The 26433-nt window shown below is 42.7% G+C and overlaps 1 protein-coding gene across 1 annotated transcript in view; it reads right to left on the bottom strand.

Moving 5' to 3' along the window:
• Positions 1 to 24542, bottom strand: part of myo15aa (myosin XVAa) — a 30719-nt gene extending 6177 nt beyond the window's left edge. The window contains exons 1-46 of the mRNA XM_029508066.1: positions 24459 to 24542; positions 22089 to 23957; positions 21576 to 21658; positions 18439 to 18529; positions 17779 to 17882; positions 17599 to 17662; positions 17390 to 17503; positions 17008 to 17169; positions 16355 to 16468; positions 14665 to 14723; positions 14395 to 14518; positions 14161 to 14256; positions 13797 to 13928; positions 13574 to 13699; positions 13242 to 13319; positions 12997 to 13154; positions 12438 to 12483; positions 12210 to 12334; positions 11660 to 11777; positions 11292 to 11467; positions 10676 to 10760; positions 10471 to 10524; positions 10265 to 10346; positions 9754 to 9884; positions 9300 to 9395; positions 8856 to 9091; positions 8520 to 8710; positions 8040 to 8112; positions 7585 to 7776; positions 7367 to 7485; positions 7111 to 7205; positions 6012 to 6147; positions 4430 to 4494; positions 3866 to 4003; positions 3663 to 3723; positions 2978 to 3125; positions 2771 to 2864; positions 2557 to 2680; positions 2337 to 2452; positions 2115 to 2174; positions 1820 to 1895; positions 1573 to 1688; positions 1338 to 1456; positions 993 to 1134; positions 314 to 425; positions 108 to 182 (exon numbers count right to left, since the gene is read on the bottom strand). Coding sequence (XP_029363926.1) covers positions 108 to 182; positions 314 to 425; positions 993 to 1134; positions 1338 to 1456; positions 1573 to 1688; positions 1820 to 1895; positions 2115 to 2174; positions 2337 to 2452; positions 2557 to 2680; positions 2771 to 2864; positions 2978 to 3125; positions 3663 to 3723; positions 3866 to 4003; positions 4430 to 4494; positions 6012 to 6147; positions 7111 to 7205; positions 7367 to 7485; positions 7585 to 7776; positions 8040 to 8112; positions 8520 to 8710; positions 8856 to 9091; positions 9300 to 9395; positions 9754 to 9884; positions 10265 to 10346; positions 10471 to 10524; positions 10676 to 10760; positions 11292 to 11467; positions 11660 to 11777; positions 12210 to 12334; positions 12438 to 12483; positions 12997 to 13154; positions 13242 to 13319; positions 13574 to 13699; positions 13797 to 13928; positions 14161 to 14256; positions 14395 to 14518; positions 14665 to 14723; positions 16355 to 16468; positions 17008 to 17169; positions 17390 to 17503; positions 17599 to 17662; positions 17779 to 17882; positions 18439 to 18529; positions 21576 to 21658; positions 22089 to 23957; positions 24459 to 24542 — 6859 coding nt within the window. The remainder of the gene's footprint in view (positions 1 to 107; positions 183 to 313; positions 426 to 992; positions 1135 to 1337; positions 1457 to 1572; positions 1689 to 1819; positions 1896 to 2114; positions 2175 to 2336; positions 2453 to 2556; positions 2681 to 2770; positions 2865 to 2977; positions 3126 to 3662; positions 3724 to 3865; positions 4004 to 4429; positions 4495 to 6011; positions 6148 to 7110; positions 7206 to 7366; positions 7486 to 7584; positions 7777 to 8039; positions 8113 to 8519; positions 8711 to 8855; positions 9092 to 9299; positions 9396 to 9753; positions 9885 to 10264; positions 10347 to 10470; positions 10525 to 10675; positions 10761 to 11291; positions 11468 to 11659; positions 11778 to 12209; positions 12335 to 12437; positions 12484 to 12996; positions 13155 to 13241; positions 13320 to 13573; positions 13700 to 13796; positions 13929 to 14160; positions 14257 to 14394; positions 14519 to 14664; positions 14724 to 16354; positions 16469 to 17007; positions 17170 to 17389; positions 17504 to 17598; positions 17663 to 17778; positions 17883 to 18438; positions 18530 to 21575; positions 21659 to 22088; positions 23958 to 24458) is intronic.
• Positions 24543 to 26433: the final 1891 nt, after the last annotated feature.

The raw sequence follows: 26433 nt of genomic DNA, 5'->3' as shown, positions 1-26433 counted from the left end.
TAAAATAAATCTTTTTAAGAGCTGACACACAAAGGCTCTGAAAGGAAAACAAATCAAGTTCACACACTCAGACACACCAAGTAGAGAAACAGCCCTGTTAAACCCACCAAACTCAGCAGTGTCTCTCTTTAGCTCCTCCAGAAGCATGACCTTCTTCCTCACAATACAGCCGTAGTGCTTGCCTGAATACACACACACAAAACCATTTACACATGGAAAGACATACAGTACATGGCTCAGAGAAGCAATGAGCAAGTCTGCCAAGGTGCCACCGCGCAGGTTCATGTTAGAGTGGTGTGTCTTTGTGTCTCACCGGCCTCCAGCCCATCCATGAGCTGCAGTCTGATGATGTCTCCTTTGTGAAAGCTGAGCAGAGTCCTGTCCTCAGTGATGTAGTTCCTCACTGCCACCACATACTCTGAGTCCTGAAGCAAACATAACATGCTCATAGTGACGGTAAAATAATAAATAATAAACAATCACGCGTTTATCTGAGAAACCTACAGTAGTTTGACAGAGAGATTCTGAGAGATTCTTTGTGAAGTCAAAGTGAAATTATACCAAAATCATTTGCTTTTGGACTTTGCTGCTTCAGTGTTGAAGCCTCATATGATTCTCATGAGCTTTATGGAATCATAATGTTAAATGACCTGGATGCTCCATTAAAAGGGCTTTCCATGAGTGAATCCCAATTAGGAAAAATTACTGCACTACATTCAGCTGATGCAAACTCTGGATGTTGCAAAAGTTTCTGCAGCGATTCATAAATGAAGATTTCATGCAACGAGGGATCTAAGATCTTATTGTTTTCCTATTTTTTGGTGTTTTTTGCCATACTGTTATTTTTTCTATCTTATTTTGTTTTCTATCTTTAGCTTAGTGTTCTTTTGAACTTTTCTTGTTTTCTGCTCAAATATCCTCCTCAATAAACCAAAATAACTGTCTCTCTTACTCATACACACACACACACACACACACACACGCGCACACACCTTCTTGAGCTCTGTGAGGAAGTAGTCAATCATGTGTTTGACCTGTGGGGCCTTGGCAGAGAACAGGATCAGCTTCTCATTGGTCAGGTTGAACTCCAGCATGTTCTTAGATGGAATGGACACAAACAGGATGTCCGAGTAGCTGCACAGGAAGTGATACGCAAAGCCAGGAAGTCAATGTCACACAGAAAGGCAGAGGGGTCTGAGGTCACGTCCCATTTAAGCTCTCCTGACTGATTATGTGTGTGCATTTTACCACTCCGGATGTTCCAATTATATGAAGATATGAAGCCTCCAGAATGCTGCGTTTTAAGTTTTTTGTCTTGTTTTGTTCACGGGGTTCACCTGTAAGGCCTCAGTACTCTGAAGTAGTCTGAAGCAGTAGAGCTGCTCCTCACCATCTTCAGCAGCTTGATGCCTTTGTGAGACACAGACAACACCTGCACCCCTGTGCCAACACTGCCCTGCAACATACACACACACAGCAAACATGACGCCAAGAACAGGAACATAGTATAAGTTGCCTATCCATGTCTAAAGAGGGAAGCTGAGTTACAAAAGCAAAGAGAGACGAGCTCACAGAGGCTGGAAATAGGCGGGAGAAGTAGATTTCCCATAAGTCTCTGGCCATGGAGACCACTTTCTTCTTTACATTCTCATCACATGTTCCTGAAACCTGATCCACCTTGTTCTCCACTGTTGATGAAACAAAGGAAGAGTTTAAATGATCTAAGTGTGAAGTGACACCCTAATGAGCTGATTCCTTGTGTTGCAAAGGGGGTTGAAGATTTTCAAAGAGGAGTGTAGGGATGTTGGTTTTCTCATACCAAACAGAGCTTTCATGTTCTGTCTCTCCTCCTGAGTGATACGGATGCAAGCCTCAGAAAAGGTGTCATGTACAACCTGAATAGGATAATTCAGAATTATAAAACATTTGTACATAACTAACTCTCCTCTTAAATACTTGTCTAGTTATGTTAAAGTAGACAAGAGGTCCTGAGGCCTTTGCTACAATGAAAAACTAAGTCTTACATGTGACTTAAAAAGACAAATGAAAAAAAAATTACTTGCTAAAAAAGAAATTAGTAAATAAACAAATAAAGACTCAATGCTTAAATCAACCTGTTTGAAGATCAGGTCGAGAATAAGTGGATTGTTGAAGGTCTCTCTAGGATAGAAAACCTGTAAACAAAAACATCAACAATAGGAGTATTTATTTCAGGGAATTATCTATCTAATACCGTATGTCAACATTAAAGCATTTAGTAACATGGTTAAATGTAAATTAGAAGCAGATCAATAAGCATTTCATTGTGTGTTTGTGTGTTTAGTCATGAAATAAACCTCTTTTCTCATGTAAAGCTTCCAGGGAACATTGGAATATGTGTAATATTCATCACTGGTCCTGCTGTGGAGTTGAGTTTGAATGATCTCCTCTTCTACTGGTAGCTCTCTAGAGACTGGAACAACATACACAGATTTTCAGATTTTGCGGGAATCTTCTTGTTCTACTGATATATGTGCTACTTTAACTGGAGACTTTTCAGTATGTGAAAACATTGACCTGGAGGTGGGGCCGAGCTTAAATTGCTACTTGCTGGGCCCACAGGACGAGACTTGTGCATCTTGGTGGCCTTAGCACCTCCCTCTTCTTTAAGGGAGGATTGAAGCTTCCTCTGAGACTGAGACTTTGAATAAAGTAAGATACTGTTTTAGTTTGTGTGCACATTTGTGTAAGTGTTTATGTGTATAGTACTGTAGGAGGAAAGCCAGGATACCGGTTGTGGTGGGTTTGCCATCTGGTCTTTAAGGATCTCCATAGCTTCATCATGAGGATCTGACTTCTTTGTAAACATCTTTCCATCACCTTTTCTACACACACATCAGAGTAACAGACATAATAACCCAGCAATGTGACAGTATCAGTGTCTCGGGTCTACCAGCTCAGAAACCATGTATGTGTACTGTGTGTGTCTGTGTGTTACCTTTGTGTGGCAGGTCCAGTAGAAGATGTTGTACTGGCAGGCTGGTGCTGTTTGATGATGTCTTTGATGTCGTGACTGGGCTCCATGCGCTCAGTGTTACTCACACTGGAACGGACCACATCCTCAGACAGGGGGCCACGTGTTGGACCTGGAATATAACTTTGTATCAGCACCAGTGTGAAACAATTACATTCAACAACAGAGACACACAAATTCTCTAGTGCTTCATTGAATCACATGCCACCAAGAAGTCGAGTGAATTGAGCTTGAACAAGGTTAATACAAAAATCATTCATCACAATGTCAGCAAAAAAACACTTTGAAATTATACTCAGTTTTACTTTTCTTTACTTTTAATAATTAGACAAGCAAAGTACAAGGAAAAAGGCAAGGAAAGAAAGAAAGAGAAAGGAAGCTGCAACTAAGGCTGCCTGTTGCATTCAATGTAAGGATGTTGTGGTTCTCATTTTTTCTATTTGGAAGCAGTGCTCTTTCCAACCTCAGATCATTACATCATACTGTGGCAGTTTTTTTCTTTTTTTTTTTTGGAGCATTTGATAAAGTTTAGACTCAATCAAAACAGCTAAAACAAACCAGAGGGCATCCTGGAGTTTCTCTGTCCTGTCGCCACCGTAATCACAACGCACAGCTAAACCCCCAGTATTAAGTGAAGCGTGAAACATACTCATTTTCCGCTGGACAGCAGCAGGGCCAGACTTGTATGGTGACTGTTCACTCTCTTTGGTCTACAGAAAAACACAAAGTGAGAGAGCACGGTATGTATTTATGATTTCTATACATACTGGCAGGTGTATCTAAATGTGTGTATTCATGCAGACAATATATAATTTGCTAATTCGGGAACATCCTCTGTGCGTATTTACTCACAGGACTGGGTGCGTGGGAGCATTGCTGCATGTGTGTGTGATGCTGTGAAGGTGGTGATTGGGGGGCAGGGGCAACAGGGGGGAAAGAGGACAACATCTGCTGCTGGATGGCAATGGCCTGCATGGTCATCTGCTGGGCCTGCGACATACAATATGCAAACATAATTATATATCTATGTAACCCCACCAATGCTATTGCATCATGTTAGTATACACTCTTGAATGTGCAGAATAAAGAATGTACGTGAGGATGAAAATGAATTTGTTGGATGTGTGGTTTTACTTTAATAAATGGTCCTAAGAGAACAAAAACAATTCAGCACCCAAAAAATTTAAACATTATTAGTTAATCTGTTTTTTGTGTCAATTAAATAGACAAGATATAACATGTTGCTTTGGAGTTTTGTATAATCTGAGCTAACAAGCTCGAACAATAACTAAAGTCTAACTTCTCATTTGGGTTTTAACATGTGACAGCCAAGGGAAAGTGCTGCTCAGTATTTAAATTCCACATCAACAACAGCCTTAACATCAGAGTTGTAGAGGATATATATGTAAGACAAACCAAAATAATAGCTTGCTGGTTGATAATGGCCTGCTGTTGTTGCGTCAGCACTGCCTGCTCTGATCCTGGAGAGATATAAATAAAGACAACACATGATAAGGACGATTTTGTTGAAGCAAAATCTGACGCAAAATCCCCTGCACGTGATGTGGTGACTCTTCGCTGTCATACACAGCACACAGCAGATAGGATGCAGATATTCAGGGTTTTGATTACTGATTTGGCATTTAATTTAAATTAACATCACCACGCTCACACGCCTCAGGCCAAACATGCTGGATAACCTGACGCACACTTCATTGTACCTAGTACACCTGTCATTCCAAGCAGGCCAGGGACGACAGGTGTGGCCGGGAGCGAAGGCAACCCTTGTAGAGCGGGTACGCCAGTGACATGGGACGCTACATCAGCATCTCTAGCAGCAGCAGGGGAAACAGCGGGTGCACGAGAGGGTGACGGTGTTGGACCTACAGGCGTGGCAGGGTTGGTGGAGGGAGAAGTCTGCTGGTGGTAGGGGTGTTGGGGACGGTTGTATTGGTGGTACTGTTGCTGCTGCTGTTGTTGCTGGTGTTGTTCATGGTGATGGTGGTGGGAGGGGATTGGCATGGCGGGGACAGGGGGCATCATTCCTCCTGCTACTGGAAGCACTGGCACAGCTTGAAGAGCAACAAGCAGCGAACAGGGACAGAGTTAGGAACTGTCGTTTCAAAGGCTCTGTCTCTGTTTTAAATGTCATCCAGGATATTGCACACCTGCCAAAAAGCACTCTGCAATTTTACACCAGAGGGACATAAAGTGTAATTCTATAAATGCCTAACACACTGACAGTGGAGAATGTTTCACCATGGACTCAAGGAGTGAAAGTGTGTTTGTAAAAGTTTAATCATAATTATCTGGCATCCAAGGTGCCCTCTGGAGGTTCCTTGCCAAAAAGGTTTATAAATGTATTGTTTCCCTTGTGTGTATTCTTGAGGTTAATATCTATAAAAATTTATGAAATGCTCTCTTTATTCCACATTTTTGACATTAGAACATTTAGAAGAAAAAAAATCATAGTGGTGACAGGAAGTGGCAAAAGAAAGCAAAAAGTAGCAGTGGCAACGTAGTAAATATGAAAAATGCTTTGCGGGTTACAAATCTGTGACGTGACGTTTTTCTGCCACTAGGATAAAAGAGACACACAACAGAATGGTAGGGAGAAAATGAAGGGAAAAGCTGGAGTATGTTTGGTGGCGAGAAAGAGCAGCGTGAGTGAGAATATAGACAGGGAGTAAATGAATCATCTGTGGTTACAGTGAATGGTTGTTTATGAATTATCTATGAGGCCAGGCTGCTCATTACAGCCTCTAAACGGCACATCAAGGTTGGTGAACTGTACACATGAACCTTCACACTTCAGTCCTGTTAAGTGTCACTGAGCTGCTCCACCTCTCATTGTATTTTATTTAACCCTGTTGTATGTGAAACTAGACCAGAGTTTTCAGTATTTCAGTAGAGACAGAGGACAATTAGCCAGATGCCTAAATGAATTATGCATAATTTGCATTAAACCCAGACATGACAAACAGAAAACACGTTTTACCTCCAGGGTGTATTCCTGGTGGATATGGCCGGCTCGGGGCCGCATTTCTCTCCCCGTCTCCTCTCTCTTCTCCTGTGATGCCTATTCCTCCTCCACCCTTCATCCGTGCTGACAAACTTCCAGTCTTTTCCATGTCCTGCTCAAGAAAGACAGGCAGGTAACAGAGATTCAACAGAGGAAAAATGTTGAATGCATATAGTGACAAAGTGGAGTTTTAGAGACATGAAGCGTACAACTATAAGATTGAACATTAGAGAGAGAGACTGAGGGAAGCGAGAGAGAGCATTTAAAATAGGTTGATTTAGGCTCTCTGTCTAGGAGTCAGCTGGACTGTAGGAATTCAATACCTCCCCGGGTAAGTACCGTACACTTTGGAAGAGAAGTTCTGAAAGAAATGTCTGTAATATAACAAACCCCACTGTGACAGCAAAAAAAAAAAAGGAAAAATGTTATATCTCCAAATCATGGAAATGGTCTGATATCATTTTCAGACTGGCAACAATGCTGACAACCAAAAATGCTGGAAAAATGACTTCACAAAAAGAGTCTCAAGCACAATTTTTATGCCTAGACATACATTTACTTTCCTCTTGTTTACTTGTCCTATAACAGGATTGGAAATATGTTGATAGGGCACTTCTCCTCACAGAGCTGCCTGTTGTTATCGTCAAATACGGTAAGTCGCTCAGTAACCTAATCAGCCCTCCTGTCTGCTCCATTCATACACAAACAGAGGCACCGGCTCACATGTTCCATCCATCCATCAACACCCCACATCCATTCACCCTCACATGGCAGGGGGTGCGGGGGGGGGGGGGGGGGGGGGGGGGGGGGGGGGTATGAGACCTCTTGAAAGTTGTTGAGTTGTATGACTGTACTGCTTAGAGTCCACTTAAGTCTTTCTAAATAAACAGCATTAGCCTATTGGCACACTTCCCAGCGTGCAATGTTTACATTGCAGGGACAATGCCAATGAAGCCTCATGAATTCTGCATCAGCCTCCTGACATTTCTGACTAATAAGGTCACTGAAGGAGTAAAGCTTTGATTTTAGCTTAACTTTGGTGGCATCAAAGCTGTTCCTGTGTGTGAAAACTCACTATGCTGGTGTCTGACAGCACAGGGTCAAACAGACTGTCCAAGTAGCGATCCATTCCTCGCTGAGTCTGGCCATCACTGAACACATCTGACTCTCCTGGACAGAGTAAAGAAGGAGAGAAGCTTTAAGCAAAGTTTTCACTCTACAATCGGGACTTTTGACGACAGTACCAAAACACAATTCATTTTCTTCTTCCTTTTAGAACAAAACTGTGCATCCACAGCAATAAAGTTTTGTACAGATTTGGGTGTGTGTACCATGGCTGTAGTAGCCATCAGAGTCAGGCAGACTATAGGCTGGTCTGCTGCTGGTGCTGCTCAATGGAAAGGATGGAACGAGTTCTTCATCTGAGTCAAAGCCACTGCCAACCAGAGCACTGGGAGGAGAGGCAAAAGGTGGGGAGAGATTCATTATTTAAACTTCTGATTCTGTTTCTTTGTACACAGATGTGTTTGTATGTATTTTGTGTACTGACAGACTGGCATTAGCTCTGACTCGAGCTGGGTCATCAGTGCTGATGACGAAGTAGCTCTTCTGCTTGGGGAAGTCATTTGGAAGCTCCAGGTCAGCAATCAGGTCCATCACGTAGTCATGACCTGCTAACTCCACCCACTGGCCACGCTCCTTCATTAGAATTGAACTCCCTCTCCACCAGTCAGACACTCCCCTGCAAGACCACACAGTTCAAATACCTGCATGTTACTGCTGCACTGAAAGCAGTTTGTACTGTGGTGCCATATGTTTGGCTGTTTCGCAATGAAATCTCATAAGAATAGGAATTTTTATTTAGCATTAGCTTTAGAAAAACAACAGACATTTAGGTTTGAGTAGGACGAATGTTCCAAGCGATTAATTTCTACTGATACAGAAAAATGTGGGGCACCATCACACATAAAAAAAGCTGAAAAAGCCTTAAATGAACATACATACCTGTGGTGCAGAATATCTCCTGCTAAATCCTCTCCACTGGTCCAGGAATGCACCGGGCACAGGAACGACCGTCCTATAGAAGGAAATGAATGACTATGGAAACTAAACAGCGTCTCCAGCTTTTCACTGTAGTTTGGAAATCACACCAGACTCATTAATGCAAAATAATAGCAGTACGCAAAAATTGAGACAGCTTGAAATCCATCATCTGATCCTGACTGGAAATAAATCATGAAGAATCCATGCAGTTTCCCACACTTTGAGATGTACGGCCATTGAAACTGTATGTGAGAACAACTACTTTATTAATCCGTAACACTTACAATACTTAATGATGTTCATTTGAAAAATATTAAGATATATTTACCACTTAAGAATAAACGGAGCAGAATTACAAGCAGTAACTGCGACTCTGTCGAATATTTGTCAGTTTGATTGCAGTACTCTGATGTTTAAACTATATAATGTAATGCAGCTCACCATCAAAGCAGTGCACATGCAACACCATGTTAGCCTTCTTCCTATTGGCCGTCCACTCCAGCAGTGACAACGGATATGTCCTTGCGATCTCATGGGTGGAGCCTGTGCCTGCTTGTGTTTTCTGATTGGCTTGGATAAGTCTATGTTGGAGCATCGCCTGGCAACCAGCTGGGGCGTGGTCTGATACGAACCTGAACATGAAATGCATTAATTTTTAGACAAAAATTGAGAGACTTTTCAACAATGTTAATTTTTATACTTTTAAAATAGATATTCTGGAACTATTTTTAAAAGCAAATTTTTGTGAAAACAAAAGTGATCATTATTATTTTTTACTTCAGTAGATATTTGTCCATCTTCGGTGACGGGGTGAAGCTGCAGACACATGCCAGCAGCAGCAGCCAACCTCTCTCAGCGTTCTCAGCGTTTATGTTCCTCCACACCTGGTTGACAACCTGAGATAGGATCTCATCCCGTAACCCCGGAGATGCCAGGCCCCTTTGTATGATGTAATTCCCAAACATATTTTCCTGTGACCCATTCAGGTGCGGATCCCCCATGAATCGTAATATCTGAGGAAAACAAATAGGTACGCACAGTTACAGCTAAATCTAATTAGATGTGTGATATTCAGGAGAAAACCTCTATGAGTGAACAAAGAAATCAACATGGAGGTCTCAAAGACGTTTCTTCCAAAGGCCACTTGAGGTTGGCATAGAAAGCAAAGGTCTTTGGACCTTGCATTCAAATGTTCAACTTGACAAAAAGAAGCCAGCTTACCATGCTGAAGAGCTCCAGGGCCTCCCCTCTGAGATCCTCTTCCACACGGGTCATGGGTGACTCCAGAGGAGCCATCAGCATCCCAAACTTTGGTTCCTATAGGAGCAAAAAAAAATGCAGTGTTGTTAGGAAGCACTTTCCATTTCGGCATCTAAAATAATTTAAGACTGGATACTTTTTAATATAAAATGATTTAAAAAAGCTAATTCAGGAAATGGAAATTCTGTGAAGACACAAAAAGAAAATAATCCAAATAGTCGCACGGTCTGTGTTTTTTGTCACTCAACATTTTTGTTTTCTTATATTTTCATGACCCGGAAACAGATAAGCTGAATGAATGACTGAATGAATGAATGAATGAATGAATGGTACACAGAATTATTCTTGAAAGCTTATCAGCAGTCCTGAAGCTGACTCTCTCGCTGTACTCTCATTACACTGATGCACATCTCACCCTGAAGTAGATCTGTACGTAGCGGTAGAATGGGTAGTTGTTGATGTCCAGAGGCAGAGTGAGCTGAGCCTCTTCCTGGATGTGAGGAGCTTGAAGCAGAGCCAAACAGTCGGAGTGGAGCTCCCTCCGGACTAGAGACAGAAGTGTCAGCAACTGGTTAGTCACCGCACACTCAACCCTGGAGTCCTGCTATTTATCTTCATAGTATCAATATTGTAGTTTTATTTCTATTTGTTATTTTGATTAGGATCCAATTGCTCTGTCATAACTAAGGGGACAAGTACACAAAGAATACAATGATTTCATTGGCTCAGCATAATTGTAGCTGTATGGAGACTATCAGATATTAGGACTTTAATAAGAATAAGCTGTTTTTAATGTATCACTTTTCAGACACATGAAATAACTCATTCCTTTTACATAAAAAAGATGGACAGGTCAATTATTCAAAATATGGAAAACAATCTATTCCAAAATCTCAGAAGAGACCAATGGACAAACAGCGACTTACCTCCTGCCATCTGCAGTAAAGCGCCCAGCTCTGCAGGGATCACCAGGTGAGTGACGTTGACCACTTCCCTCTTGCTCAGCTCCTGGAAGAATTACTGCTTTGAATTTGTCTGTACAGTGATCATGAATTCAGAGAGAATCTCAGGTGATCTCTCATGTTGATCTGTCTAATGTTAGTACTGTATCAATCCTCTTTAAACTTCTCACCATCTCTCTCCTCCTCCTGTCCTCCTCAGCCTTCCTCTGGGCTTCAAACTTCCTCTGCAGATGGATCACAAAGGTCAGTGTGGAACGCTTCCTAATGTATTTACAGATTTTCCTTCAATGCTACACACATGAGTGGGCATGTAAAAATAGGGTGCTTCTTCTCCAAAAAATTGAAAACAAACCTTTTAAAACACACCACATGTACCTTGATATATTGCTTGCGGTTGACGTACATGTGAACCAGAGAACGGAATCGGACCAGACTCTCCCGCATGTTCTCGTACTGTTTCCTACAGGACAGAAGAAATTATGACATCCCACATCACACTTGAAACCCGCCAAATAAATAACCTCAACATGGGTGGTGATCCTGTATCCTGAGAATTTGTGACACATACAAAGAGTCAAACTTAAATTAGATAGATTTGCTAGTTTTAATTATTTTGTTCGTTCTGAATTGGATTAATTTAAAATGTAAATTTGTGAAATGAAATAATAATTTCTTTTAGAATAGAATAGATCTTTATTGTCATTGTAACATGTACAACAAAACTAAAATGCAAACCCGCATCATTCATACAGTAGCTCTATAAGGAGCATATACAAGTGAAAAACAACAGCTAAAATAAATAACTTTTAAAAAAGTAAATAAATAAAAAAAAAACAAGTATATTTTAATTTGACTGTCTCACGGTATACAGTTAAGACAATATGACACGACTTGTCCATATAAATGCTTGTCAAAGCAGCAGATCTGGGTTTTGTTTTTGTTTTTTTACTAAATTACTTCACATTAGAAGCAGACAACAGGCATGACTCACCTTGTGAGGAAGCCTCTGCACTGCGCCTGCAGCCTGATGATCTTGTTGCGGAAGGCCACATAACGTTTCCTCACAAAGAACATGCGGGTGTAACGCTGCAGGGTGAGAGCTGCAAGGTGACGGGAGCGCTCCCGTTTACACTCCAACAACTGGTAGATGTCCTCCTTCAGAAATATCTGGCATTTACACGCACATGCATACGTGTCACATTCAAGCACAATGAAAGTGAAATGGATTTGGCAGAAATATAGAATGCAGCATAAATCAAACTAATTCTTGTTCTCCCTCAGCACTATGGCATCACCAGAGCTGCTAGCACTGGTTTTTCTTGTATTTGAAAGTGTCACTATCCTGGAGCAGAGACTCACCTTCGTCACTCCAACATGGTAGGATCCTGGTCTGAGGGGACTCAGTTTGCTGAGCATGATCACGCAGTTGTCTCCATTTGGTGCTGGAAGCTCTCGAATCCCCACCAAGGACTTATACCTGACAAACATTAATCAAAATCAATATTTCAAATATTTATCTCACAACATGCCTTTCTGGTTATCCCTATTATCTCTAATAAACAAGTTGTTGTGGATTTGGCTTTGCAAGCAGTGTTTTTGGGAATGCTTCTTCTATATGTCCCACCCAAACTGTTCATGCTTCTGCCAGAAAGAAAAGCATATTTCCCCCCATGTGGAAAGGTCTATTAACAATCAGTCAGAGGCGTTTCAGTTTCAAATAAAATTTTATCCGTGTTGGGCCAATCGAGGCCTCTCAAACAGTGTCAACACTGAATAATATCGTTTTGCACAGCTCCCCCCGAAGAAACTCAATAAACTCAATAAAATGCATCGGAGTTTGTGTATTTTATAACCTGCTTTGTATTAAACCCTACCAGGCTTCAGCTATTTAATACTGTGTGCAGGTTACCTGAACAGGAACATGTAGAATGGCATTCTGACAGGATACCCCTCCTTACGGATCCTGATGGTTTCCAGGACACCAGAGTGTCGCAGCTGGCAGCTCACCAGTTCATCTTCAAACACACCTGGTTGCTGACCACAGACAATACACACAAATGTAAGAGATGGATGTCTTTGGCTTCATGTTACACACACGCAAATAGTCACTTCATAAAGAAAATGTTTGACACTCTACCTTCATATTGTTTGGCTTAATGCAGCGAACAAAAAAAGGATTGCTCCTGAAATGAAAGAATGAGCCGAATCAATAATAACATGAGTCAACTTTTTCATGTAATGCTTAAATTATAGACACATTGCTACTCATTCCCATAGACTGGATGTGAGTGTGGACATAGAATGTAGAGCTGTAAAGTGAAGCCAACGCCGAAGTGCCATAAACATACAATCTATCTACTGACCATCAGGAGGTGACTGTGCGTACTGACAGGGCTACAGACATAGAAATCTACTTCTCACTCAATTTATCAGCTCAGCAAATGTTTCATTAATGAGCTTATGATCTCAAACACCAGTTACAAGTCGTCTTCAATACAAAATGATGTTAATTTCATAAGCAATGGTCCCATTTGGAGGAAAATAGATAATAAATCAGAGTCTGCATCATGGCTTATCTATCCCGTCACTGGCAGACTGGAGCACTAACTGCAACATGTCCTACAATCAGGATATAGCAAAACATTGACATGAATTATGTGCTACCAATAATTTATCTTCGTTTCTCTGTACTTCACCTCTCCATCTTCTCCACTAGCTCGAGCAGGGACTGTTGGAACTTGCTGCTGACAGTGGGCGCTTGATATTTTCTGGTGACAGTGCTGCTTTTCCTCATGTGACCCCCTCTCTGCCGACCCATGTCATCTGCGTGAGCCATGAAGAGGTTCGAGACCATCTGGACACACACACATGTTCAGATACACCACTCCCATGTTTTACTACAGTTGTCCATGAATGAGAAGAACGCAGAGCTTCCTCTTACCTTGTTCTTGCTCTGGATGAACAGATCAAAGACATCCTGTCGGACCTGGTCGTAGTTCTTATCGAGAAACTTATAAACCTGTGTCACAAATTATAGGAAGATTTGTGTGGTTAAAGAGAGGATTTTCTCTTTCTCAGCAACGTTTATGCCAGTCATTTTTTAGACATGCTACTGGCAGTTGGCTCACCACTTTGATCATCAAAACAATGCATTCAACAGCTGTTGAGGTAGTTCAGCCTGACCATAGAAGTAAGCCGGTCAAATGCATTGGTTGGCTTGACTGCCAACAGTAGTTGTCGTCACCACATGGAATCCACTGAGGAGTCATTTACCTGGTAGGTGACCCGGCCAGCAAAGTGCTTAATGGTAAACTCTGGGAGTGGCATCTTTGGCTTCAGATACAGTGGATTGTTGCCATGGTGATAGTGACACTTTTGGAGAAAAGTGTGGTCCGTTGCCTAGCAACACATCACCACAATCCAAGTGTCATGTACAGTAACGTATTGTAATCTGTAATAGATGAGTAGATGAGTAGCTGTGTTCCCAATGGCTCACCTGTGGGAAACAGCTCTGGTCATCCAGGATTCTTAATATCCCATGAGGCTTTGCAGCAATGAGGTCAATGCAAGGCTGGTTGTCACTGAATGGGACATCCTGCCACGGGATCTGTTCCCTGCTATACTCCTCCTGCGTGGGGAGAATCACATGCAACACAATGTCAGGTACAGCATAACATCCATAATCTAGATAAGACTCTGTGTTTCATCATATGAATTGCATTTCTAATTTAACAATTTCTTCTTTCTAAGTGATAGTTTTATATTGTCTGCAAGTGTGTGTGGGTGCAATAATTTCTGTGTAGATACATGTGAAAGTGTGAGGGTGACTAAATGCGTCCACAGGTGTGTTATGGACTCACCTGCTCTTCCCTGAATACGATCCTGTTGAAGACGAATTGCAGGTATTCATTTGCATAATTAATGCATAGCTGCTCAAAGCTGTTGAAGGCCAGATCCTGTTGTATCACACACATACGCACATAGCTGATTCCTTATGTCTCACCTACATATCTAAAGAGTGCTTTGTCCACTCTGTAACACCAGAGGGTGACAAACAGGTAAGAAGATGCTCATTCATGACAAAACTCACTTACCTCAAATCCATAAATGTCCAGTATGGAGATGGAGAGGGCGTGTTGGCGAGGGTACACCTGAGCGTTAATCCTCTCTGTTAACCAGTGGAAGAGCAGCGAGTACAGGATCTTGGCAACAGCATCTCTGGAGGGCAAAAGTCTGCTATTAAATACGAGTTGCTAATTGAATGGAATTTCCTTCGAATGGTACCTCAGGTAAAATATATCATGATGGGAAATTGTAATCCAGTTCGTGTCTTGGGTGTGTATGGTGTGGGTATTGTCTCTTACCTGGCGTCAACTGCACTTTCCACAGTCAGAGGCGTGTAGATCTTGTCCCTCATCGCCTCCTGTGGAGAAGTGTTTCATAACAAAGTGTTAGGTCATTAAGGAAAAGTAATTTTGTGCAAAGGGAAGAAGCATTATGAACCTTTTCTAAACAACTCTCTGCAATCTAAAAATGCTCATATCTATTTTTGTTTTCATGAGCTGGGTTTTCTCTTTTACTTGTGACATAGACTACTGATTCAGCCCCTCCCGCTGTCTGTTCATCGTCACCTAATCAGACACTCTGCGCGACATGAGGTTAGATTTGATTTGAGATTTGACCCGCAGGAGGTCAGACTTCAGATATCTGATACATACAGGAACGGGTAACAGAGGTCCAGACACAAGTCATCTTGTACTGAAGTTGTATTGATGTTACAGGTGGTTATTTTCAGTTTCTACTTTGATCTCAATTTTTAAAAAAGGTATTGTGTCTGTTGTGCACTTTTCAGGCCTGCTAGTTATTTTGTTTTAACAGTTACTGATGGCGGGGTTGCTCCCCTCACTACTCATACTCCATCAGCCTCCATCAGTAATAATGATACACATAATAAAAGGGAGACTCAATGCCGAAAAATGAGGTGGAAAAATGAATGCCAGTAACAAAAGGCCCCATTAGTCAACCAGACAGGATCCAGCCATGCACTAGGATTACACCCAGAATTGGCAACAATGCAAGCTGTAAATGCCCCCCTATAATAGAAACCTATAATTTGTGCCAATTCACGTTGAAACAGCAACCTCCAGTGGGAAAACTTCAGCTATGATCGCTCACTCACTCACTGTAGTGTATATCTGGGCAGGCCAAAGAAGGTTGACGCGTTCTGACAGTAAAACACTGAGAGTTGTGGACAACGGGCATTGAAGTTTATCCAAACAAAAACCACAGAGTTCTAGCTACAATTCCTTCATTTCAAAGTGAGTAACAATTTAGAAAAGCAAAAACCTTTTCACCACGTGGCCTCCCCATTTCTTTCTTTTCCTGCTGACTGAGTTTGTCTTTGGAGCGTTAGACTCAGACACTTTTTCCCCAAACCTATTTCAAAACTAATCTCAGTCAGACTGAGAAACCTTCCATCTGTATGCAGAAACCAGATATCTGCTTCTCAGCCCTGAGAATCCGTCTGCAGTAGCCAATGCGGAGGAGTATAAGGTGCATTAGAGAAGAATCCATCCAGGATCTATGAATGTTACTTAAGAAAGGGAGAGCAGCCAATAGATAAATGCTTGCATAGTAAAGAGGAAGAGAAAGTCAGTGGAACAAGAAAACCGCACAAGGAGAAGATTGAGATTGAGAGCCCTTTCATCTACTCTGTGTGTGGGATCACCAGATGTGTTTTCATTGTGTCCGGGTAACTGACACTGAGAGCCATACAATGCCTTTCACATCAGTACATACAGTATATGTGTAAACAAGAGGGAAACACACTGGGGAACTGTCAGGTTACCTGCCCATCACCATTAGTTTGCTCCTGTCACTAGTAGATTGTTTCAGCGTAACACAATAAATATACGAACCACCCAGTGCATAAATCACATTCCAGCCATCAATACCTTCAAGCACTCAGTGAAAAAATGATTCCTAAATATGTCAGTAAGATACAGAAATATGAATGCACGTTTTCTTAGATTATTTTATATAACGAATACTGACTGTGACTTTGTAGGTGATGGCTTTCTGAAGTCCCTCTGGCGAGATCTGCAGCAGCTCAGCCACCACTCTGATCTCCTGAGCACTCACCACTGATGCCACCTCCTGGCCATCAGCCTGCAGTGACGCGAGGAAAGACAAACAGAAAAATGACTTTACCTTCGTTAAAAACGTCCAGATTAATCATAAAAGATGGAAAAATAGGCTAAAATTCACACTAAATCTACAAATCAAGCCAAATGCTTTGGTGAACGAGAACAGCCTTATAAAGACAAAAAAAAAAAAAAAAAAAAACATGACTAGAATTTCTAAACAGCAGAGAAAAATCTGAGTACAGTGGAACACATGACACCACTCTATAAATCTGACTGGCTTCTTGCGAGTCAATGGACAAATTTTAAAATCCAACCACGTCCTGCTAATTAAGTAAAAAATTTCTGATTTACTTGAAGCAGCAAGCCCCCCTGAGGTTATCTAGCTCATCTTGCCTTTGATAGTTGTGTTAAAATGCCATTTTATGTCATCTTTTAGTTTTACTTTAAAAGTCTTCATTGGCTTGTGTCTAAATAATGGTATCTAATAATTTCTGCTGTTTAATGTTTCCATCATCTCTCATATTAAATTCGAGAACATAATTCGAGAACAGAGCATATTACCTCATGTCTCTGAAAGTAGACATTGCCCAGGTGCAGTATGGAAGAAAGAACTCTAAAGATGGCTGACTGGTCTTCGGTGCTAAAGTGAAGGATTTCCATGGCAGCAAGCAGACGCAGGAAGTCTTCTGCGTCATTCTTTCCCATTATACCACAATCCCCTCCCTGACAGAGAGAGGGGGATTGCGGTTGTATTTGGAAAACAAGCAAAACGTGATTTACGTCTTGATCTGGTGGGCCAAACTGTGCAACCCAGAGCTTTCTGAGGGAGTTTGTGTTCATGTAACTGTGAGTGTGAGCTTAAATGATTGTATCTAAATGTCTTTGGTGTAAATGATTGTCTCTCTGTGTGTCCATGTGATTGACTGGAGACCCGGTCTTCTACCTGGTTGAGATAATAGTAGGTCTCTGCCTCTTGTAGATAGAAAGCCTGCTTCTGCTGCGAGGGAAGACCTGCCAGCATCTCATAGAAGATGTGATAGTTTCTTTCATCTTTGGCCTGAAGTGAACAGCACACAATCAGCTAAACACTTCGACATACAGGAAGAAAAAAAAAAAAAGCTTAATGTGTCAGATGTTATTGTGTTGTGCCACCTGGAAGACAATACGGGACTTTTCCAACAGATACTGAGAGGTTATGGCACCACTGATCACACCACTGGAGAGAGGGAGAGGGTGAAGGGAGAGAAAAAAAAAACAAAAAGCAGCAGGGTTAGAGCGAAGGAGGAGATGGAGGGAGATGGGTAAACCTTTATGTATTAATGTTATACTCACTCCTCCAAAAAGACCTCAATGTATTTCCCAAAGCGACTTGAATTATCGTTCCTCACAGTTTTGGCATTTCCAAAAGATTCTAGCAGAGGAGCTGTCTCAAGTATCTACAGGGTATTCAAACAGAGAATAAATCAACAGCCAACAAATATGCAACATGAGAGAATGTTCAGCACATTTAGACCCACGTCTTAAAGCTGGCTTGTGTATAGCATCAATGTTCAACTCTTGCTAAAAGGAATATAACTAAATTGCAAACCTAAAATTCTGTCAAATACAATCAAATGAAAGACTATTCAACATCTGTTTGAGCTGAGACATTGAAGAACTAAGATTCTGGTCTTTGAAATTGTTAACAGATTTTACAGGTAAAAGAAAATTCACAAAACAAACATCTCAAATGAGTAATGTGACACAACACAGCAAAACACAGCAACCTGCTATTCTTATGGCCACTAGTGAAGATGATTTGTAAAATGAAAGCACAAGTCATGCAGGAAACCCCACTACCTCAATCTGCACCCAGGGGGAGCCACGAGAGAAACAAATAAGAGGACAGTATTAGTCATGTCTCATGGCAGGAGTAGGAATGGGTCTCTGTTGTTTAGACAGTTGTTAAAGAGTTGTTTCGAGTCTATCTGCTGGCAATGTGTGTGTGTGTACCTGTTGCACAAGATTGCATTTGTGGTGTATTGCTGCTAGGTAACGAAGGACAAGCTTGGTAGCCTCGGTTTTCCCCGAACCGCTCTCCCCACTGAAACACAGTAACACACACTCACTGAACACAGATAACCGCCATCAATTAGATGATTTACACAGTTTACACATCATCACTCGTCCCAGGACGCTGCTGAAGTGGTTGCTTTTTTGTGCGTGTGTGCAAAGATGACGTTGATGTTTCATCTTTGCAAATTGGCAGCCGTGGAAAATCAAATCAATAAATCAAATTTATTTTTCCAAAGGTCTTTATTTTATTTTTTATCTTAATAAGAGGAAACAAATTCTTGGCGTTCTCAGTGATGTAACATTGCATCCTTTAGTCTGTCTGAAAAAACCTAAATCAGAATATTAGGACAGTGATGTTTTGAAACCTGTATTACTGCAAGATCTTAAAGGTAAAAAAAAAAAAAAAATTAGATGAAGTGTTGTTGTCTGTTCCCATCATGTATGTGAAGTGCAGTTAGTCCAGTAGAACACTGCACTATGATGTCAGTTTTATAAACATATAATACATTTAGTTCCAGTATCTCAAAATGAGAACGAATAGAAAACCGTCGTATCACTGTAGGTGTGTTTGTTCAGTCAATAAAATACAACTTGTGTTGCTACGTATTCAGAATAAATTACAAAACAGCGGGGGAGAGGTTTCAGAACTTGTGCCATTTGTTTGATAGTCAGCAGCTTGGACTTTCTAAATTTACACACTGTGGTAAAAATGCTGGATAATCCACGTGCTAGTCACTTTAATGGGAGTTGTTTTAATGGCCAAGCTGCCACTCGCGAAAGCCAAAGTGTGGTCATTATCCGCACTTTGAGCACCACTACAGACGGCTTTTATTAATCACTTAGAGCGAGCATGATCCTTCTCACTGCTGCTGGAGAGTGTTTGCCTTAATTGACTAAGTGATGTGAGACCTGGCTAATCTTGCATTAGGCAAGGCCTCAATTCCACTTTTACGCTAAACCACCTGAAACGCTCTGCTGCACACATGCCAACACACACACACACCAGCCTGCCAACAGCTTAATGCTAAATAACGCCATTATGTTGGCTTGGCCTGATGGGAGGGTAAGGATGGGCCATGGCCAGGGCTTGTTAAAAACCGGCCCATTACTGGTCACTAAACACCAGATCTCAGTCACCCATAACACGCACTCAGTGACACACACAAACACAGTCCAAACATGCTCACTCAGCCTCAGACTCACTCACGCACACACACACAAACACATGAAACATAACCTGTTTCTGGCCCAGACCTGGCTGGGCTTCCCTTACAGGTGTCTCCTTCCAAACACAGCTAGAGTGTTCCAGGTGTGTGCGAGTGAGTGAATATATAAATAGATGTATTTGGGTATTATGTAAATGATTGTTTCAGATGATTCCAAGATGCATGTATCTATAAAAGGTGTGAATGTACAGTATGTGTGAGTTGATTCTCACATTTGAGTTGGATGTAAATGAACTAATTCTCTCTAAATATGCAGTTTGTGTGCGCATCTTCAGCGGTCTTGAGGTGTCTGTGAGAGACAACACGACAGAAGCGAGGGGTGACCCAGTCTTAGGTGTGCTGGCCAGTAAACCACAGACAACTCATGAATTTACAAACACTAATCTAACTGGAGATGGAAACCACACTATGCAAGAAGTTTCAGGTACAATTTTTTTTTTTTGCAACAAAGTAAAACCTTCAGCTGATCAAAACAAGAGCCTGGTAAAAGAGTATTTGGGGAGAGAGGAAATGCCACTGAGCATTTCTGTAAGTAATGGAGAAAAAAATTGGGTTCAGGAAAATAGAGCTAACTATCTTTTTCTTGTTATGTAGTAACAAGAGTATAAGCAGCATCTCACCTTCCCTCTAAAATACCTACTTTCCTCCTTTTCCTCCAGTACTTGCTTTTCTTTATATTCTAACTATATTAAAGTGCCAGTTGGAATTCAGGGAGTATTTCATTGGTGTGCAACTACAGTGTAAAGTGTAGACTACATTATTTAATAGTCCCAAAATTCGGTATGATGTGTAAATTTACAGGCTGAAAAGTAATTAAAGTTGCAGGTCAGAGAAGATTTTAGTGAACATTAAAGATTCAGACTTGCCTGATTATTATGACCTGGTTGTTTTTGGCATCCATCATTTTGGAGTAAGCAGCATTTGCTATGGCAAACAAATGCCTGAAAAAAAAAAAAAAAAGTTGTTACAAAGCAATCTGACATTTAAATAGATCCCAGCAATGACCGCAAATAGTGTCAAAATATTGTTGATCCTTTCTTTCAATCCTTGTTTTTTCTTCTCTTTTAGCTTTTCCAGTCACAAATATTATTTATCATTCTTTCCTTTATTGCTCCCTTTACTTATAACACATCACGTTTTCTTCATTTTATCCTTTGACAGAAATCAAGCCAACCGAAAGCTTCAAGAAAAAATATGAAACTACATCAGCTGATTTATTCTGTTGTGCTTCAAAATATGACGGCTGCGGCAAATCTAGAATTCAATTAGTATGCTTTCAGTTTACTGTCTCTGCTATTTAAGTGAGTGAACAAGACTTACGGAGGGTTTTCTCCAAGAGCATGACCCTTGTACAGTAACACCATGTCCGTGCCATAGATGTTGTACATTTTATATGGGTTCACAGACACCAAAATACTACCTATATATGTCTGAAGCAAACAAGAAATAGAGGGATGGGGAGATACATTTGTAAAATGAAACACAAGCTCATGATAATCAGATCTGATTGTTGGCTGTATTGATGCTTGATGTACAGTTGAGATACTTACGTAAATGAGCTCTCTCGCAAACCTTTTCTTCATGTTCAGCAGAACTGTCCCTTCATGCATCTCCCTGGTAAGAAGCAATAACTATTTTAAATAATTATTTTCACATCAGAGCTTCCCTTAGAGAGGACCTCACTAATCCCCTTGGCCATTCTTTTAGTCTCCCGTCATTAGACAATATACGTACTGCGTTAAATACACAGTATGATCCATCAGTTATCACTACGTCCAGGACTTGGATCTGACCTGTCGTAGTTGTCCTTCGGTATCTCAAAGATGAGATTTTTCTTCTTTGACTTACTCTAGCTGTGTCATATCCTCCAGTCCATCTTCCACTCTTTGCTCCCGATGACCAATGGTAGGCAGGCTTCTGATTGAGTACATCTAAATAACATACAGTACATATACTAAGAAATTAAGACTTTGTGCATGTACATAGGCTGGAGCACAAAGAATACATGCACACACACATTCACTCACAACCAATTGTAACCGCTTGTTACTTTTGAATTATTCTTGTGGTTTCGTCACCAGTGACCTTGTTTCACCCATTTTTCAGTATTTTCTCAACGTGCCCGGAGCTCTGCTCTTTCAAAAATCATCAGCAGTTGCCCCTTAGAAATTAATAATGTTATCTTGTCAACATGTCAAAAATTCTTTTTTTATTCTTTTCCTTAATTCTTTTATTTAACACATTAAGATTGTATTACATTTGTAGCTACATGAGTACACATTAATGAAATATTTAGCAGATTTCCAGGATAGTACTTTAGCTATTGTAGCTACTGCTACTGTGTGTCATTAAAATGTTTACCTTGTCAAACCAGTTCCCTTGTGGTTCCCCCTCCCTGCTGAGATTCCACTCCCCTGGTTCATGCCCCACTTGTCCCTGTCCCATCAAGCTGTGGGGCTCCAGTAGCTCCCCATCTCTATACATGGACCATTTATTGAGGTTCTGCACTGTCCCATGAGGTAGAACCCTCTCTGCGTCCCACACATCCATATCTGGCTGCAGTCCCAGTCCGTCCACTTCGGAGCCATGTGCCCAGTGTTGTTCAGGGCCAGATCCCTGGACTTGGGGTGACACTACAGCATATGAGGAGGGTAGGCGAAAAGAGGCTCCTCGGAGGTGAGGGTTCTGCAGGGCACCAGAAAGGTCAAGGGAGCGAGGTTCCGGGCCCCTAGGTACGCCAAGCTGTGTCATGATATTGCCATTGGGGAGCCGGTACTTTGCCGTGCGAAGGTTTGGGTTCTTCGATAAAGCATTCGACAGATCAAGTGTTTTGGATGTGGAGGAGGGCTGAGAACGTGTCATCAGAGTTCCATCTGGCAAACGGTAGGTGGCAGAACGTAGGTTCTGGTTGCGAAGAGCATTGGAAAGGTCAAGAGAACGTGGCTCAGCAGTATCAGCAGAACGCGGCTGCCGCAATAATGATGCGCTTGGGAGTTTGTATGACGCAGCACGAAGGTTGGTATTTAGCAAGGCACCAGAAAGGACAGGACCAGAAGAGGCAGACGATGAAGGCTGAGGTTGGCTCAGTGAAAACAGTGATGATCCTTCTGGGAGTTGGAATTTTACTTTACGCAGGTTAGCATTCATGAGGTCACTTGATAGCCCCGGTGCTGATATCGTGTCCACAGTCTCCTCACGAGGATGTGACAGAATTGAACCATCTGGTAAGCGATAAGAGGCTTTGCGAACGTTAGCATTGAGAAGGGCAGAGGAGAGCACAGGGGAAGGAGAGGGGGCAGACTCCGATGCTGACTCATTTTTCCTAACCAAAGTGCCATCTGGCAGACGGTATGTGGCTTTACATAGATTAGGGTTTAAAAGTGCAGAGGAAAGTATGGGTGAAGAAGGGGATGGTGCAGGTGTGGCCTCTGTCCTGGTTACAAGTGTGCCATCAGGTAATCGATATGTGGCCTGTCTCAAACTGCGATTGAGCAATGCAGAGGACAGCATTGGGGAGGAGAGTGGTGATGGGCCTGAGGCAGGTTCAGCAGATTCAGGTCTAGTGACCAACGAGCCATCAGGTAGTCGATAGGTGGCCTGACGTAGGCTTGGGTTCTGCAGGGCATTGGAAAGCATCATGGGTGACACCTTCCTTTCACCACTAACACCATCAGTAGTAACTGGAGCCTCAACAGAGCCCTGAGGCACTGTCAGAGTGCCAGCCGGAAGCCTGAACATGGATCCCTGGATTTGGGAGGTCTGGAGGCCACCAGAGAAAAGTGAGGATGTAACTTGGTTGGTCCCCTGTTGATGTGTCACGGAAGGAGGAGGAGGCACAGGTGAAGCAAAAGACATGGGGGAAAGGTGTCGCTGAAGGGGTCCTATCAGGGAAGCATTGCGTAGCTGAGAGTTAAGCATAGCAGAAGGCAAGTGTTGGAAGGAGGGTAGAGAGGATGCAAGAGAGGCTTCAGCCTGAGAGGGTGAGAGGACGGTTGTATAAAGGTTGACATTGCGTTGTAAAGGAGACGAATAGGAAGCACTGCGCAAGCGAGAGTTCTGCATCAAGGCATTGGATAGACCAAGACTGGCATTTGGGCTCACATCCTGGCTCAGCTGTGCTTGAGCTGACATTTCTCCATGCCCAACAGATGTTGGGATTCGTTCTAGATGAGGTGATGAGGGTGTTGCTTCAGGGGGGTCTAGGTGCTGTGTTTGGGGGGAGGTCGGTCTCTGTAAAGGGGAAGAGAAACCAGTTACAGAGTAGGGACTGGGTTGAAAGGGAGGCCCTAGAACATGGGGGTTTGGTAAAGCATTGGTAAGCATTGGGGATGGGGCCGGTTCCATCACTGCATAGTCATAATGCATTAAATTTTGAGATGGTGGGAAAATACCAGGTGGAAGACTGGGCTGAGATACTGAAGGCTGAAAGGATGTTGGCCCCAAACTCTGGGGACTTATAGCTCTGCGGGGCAAGGGAGAAGGGGGGTGAGATGGATGTTGCATGGGAGAGGTTGAACGGGAGGGCAGAGGAGATCGACGCTGCAGTGGTTGTGGAGAGGGAGGCCTACTCTGCAATCTACGCACTGATGGCTGTGGAGAAAGAGGGCCAGTTTGTTTGAGTGAAGGCTGTGGTGAGACAGGAGGAACTGGAGGAGGTGCCCTAAATGACTGCCTAGATGTGAGAGAGGGCTGGTTTCTGGGCATACGGACAAGTGGCTGCCCCCTTCCTACTGGTCTGTGAAAGCCTCCTTGTGGAGTACCAATTCGCTTTGACTCCCTTAACCCGGTAGGCCGGGAACCTGTCCTGGCTAACATGGTAGTTCCACCTATGCCCCCTATTTGTCCTGAAGGAGAGGATGGTCCATTATGGACAGAAGACCTGAATGGAGCTACATATTGAGTGGCTGGGGCTCCATGTCTACTTCGTCTTTGTAAGTAAGGGTTTGCTGGCGAGGGTTTGACAGCTCCCATGGGCACATGACCTCGACCTCCTGCACTTCCTCTCAACCTGCGAGTAGAGGATCGGGTAGGGAGGTTGCAACTAGTGATGCGTATTGAGGAAGGAGAAGGAGGATGATGGGGAGAAGCAGGACGGAAGGCTTGTGGAGGTGACTGAGATCTGTCTGGGAGAGGGGGGCTCTGTCTTTGGGGTAATGTTAGAGGAGGGGAAGAGGAATGCCTCATTTTAGATGTTTGTCTCCTACCTTTGAACAAGTGCTGTCTGGTAGGTGTTAGAGGCACAGCATCTGAAGGGGAATGTCTAGGAGAGATTCTTGGTGAAGGTGGTGGACTTGTTCTCTTCCTCAGTGAACCCCGGGGTGAAGATTGAGGGCTTGAAGGTGGGGATCTGGGTCTAATAGTTAATGGACCTTTGCCAAGCCCAGGTCCCACCCTTGCACTTCCAAGGGATGGCTGAGCCCTGATTGGCATCCCTCTCCTGTGGTATGGTGGAGAAACAGGTGGACTCGGTGGTCTCTGCCTATCAAGTGGGAAATTTGGCCTTCTCATTGAGGCTTTGTGTGTAGGACTTTTCCTATTTATGCAAGGTGAGAAATGGGGCTCTGGCTGTATGCCTGTGTGGAAAGGCATGTGATGCTGTGAGAGCTGAGGTGAAGATGGTGCAATTTCTCTCACGGATCCAGGTCGCAGTGACAGCTGCGGGGTTAGAAGAGGACTCATTCGTCGCATTGGCCTAGGTGAAGGTAGTGGTGAATGCAACGGTGAACGCATCAATGGAGGCATCGGTTGTTGTGTTGTTGGGACCGGTGGTGGTATTTGACCCATCTGGAATAATTGTGGCTCCTGAGGAAGAGAAGGTTGATACACTTGGGGGTGTGGTTGTGATGGTGGGGTTCGGGGAGAAGCGGACAAGTAGCTCGAAGTAACAGTGACAGGAGGGTGGGTAGGCTGAGGGAGTGGGATGTGCTCCTGTTGAACCATCATACCTGTTGGTGAGAAGGCTTGGACAGGAGGAATAGGGTTTTGCTGTTGGTTCATTACAGTGGGGTAATGGGGGGGCATGGGAATGTAGCTGGGGAAAGGCTGCTCATATTGCATATCTGATATCATTTCTAGATTACTGAGGGAAAGAGCTGGGGCATGAGAGGTAAATATGGGGGAGGAAGGGTGAGAATGAGCAGGAGGAGGTGGCAGGTTTTCCACCTCTAGTCTATCTTTTCCAAATATCTTAACTTGGGGCCGAGGGACCCTGAACTGTTCTGCTGAAAATGGCTCAGGCAGAGTGTAAGACAGCTGCTGCCGTGCATATAGCTGCCCTATCTCTGGGGGCTCCACCCCAGGATCCATAAGGAAATGTTGCTGATAGGGGTTGAAGATAGCAGCAGGGTCTGTATATCCCAGCAATGGTTCATTATATAGTCCTGACACATCATAACCAATACTCACTGCACCATAAGGGTCTGAAATCCCATAATCATTACCCATATTGTGGTCAAAGTACTCTCCATATAGGTCAGGGTCATATGAGTCATAGAAACCATACATGTCATCACCATAGTAACCAAATGGCTCCATTACATACAGCATGCCATCTTCACCATAGTAATACTCCATCCCTTCATCCCCATAGTAATCTTCATACTCATTGTTGTAATACCCATAAGGGTAACTGATGTCATCTTCATAGTAAAACTCGTCATCATAATAAAAGTTGCCCTCATCATCATAATAACCATATTCATCCTCC

Source organism: Echeneis naucrates, chromosome 8, assembly GCF_900963305.1.
Source record: "Echeneis naucrates chromosome 8, fEcheNa1.1, whole genome shotgun sequence".
Lineage (NCBI taxonomy): Eukaryota > Metazoa > Chordata > Actinopteri > Carangiformes > Echeneidae > Echeneis > Echeneis naucrates.
This window is presented reverse-complemented; position numbering and strand designations above follow the sequence as displayed.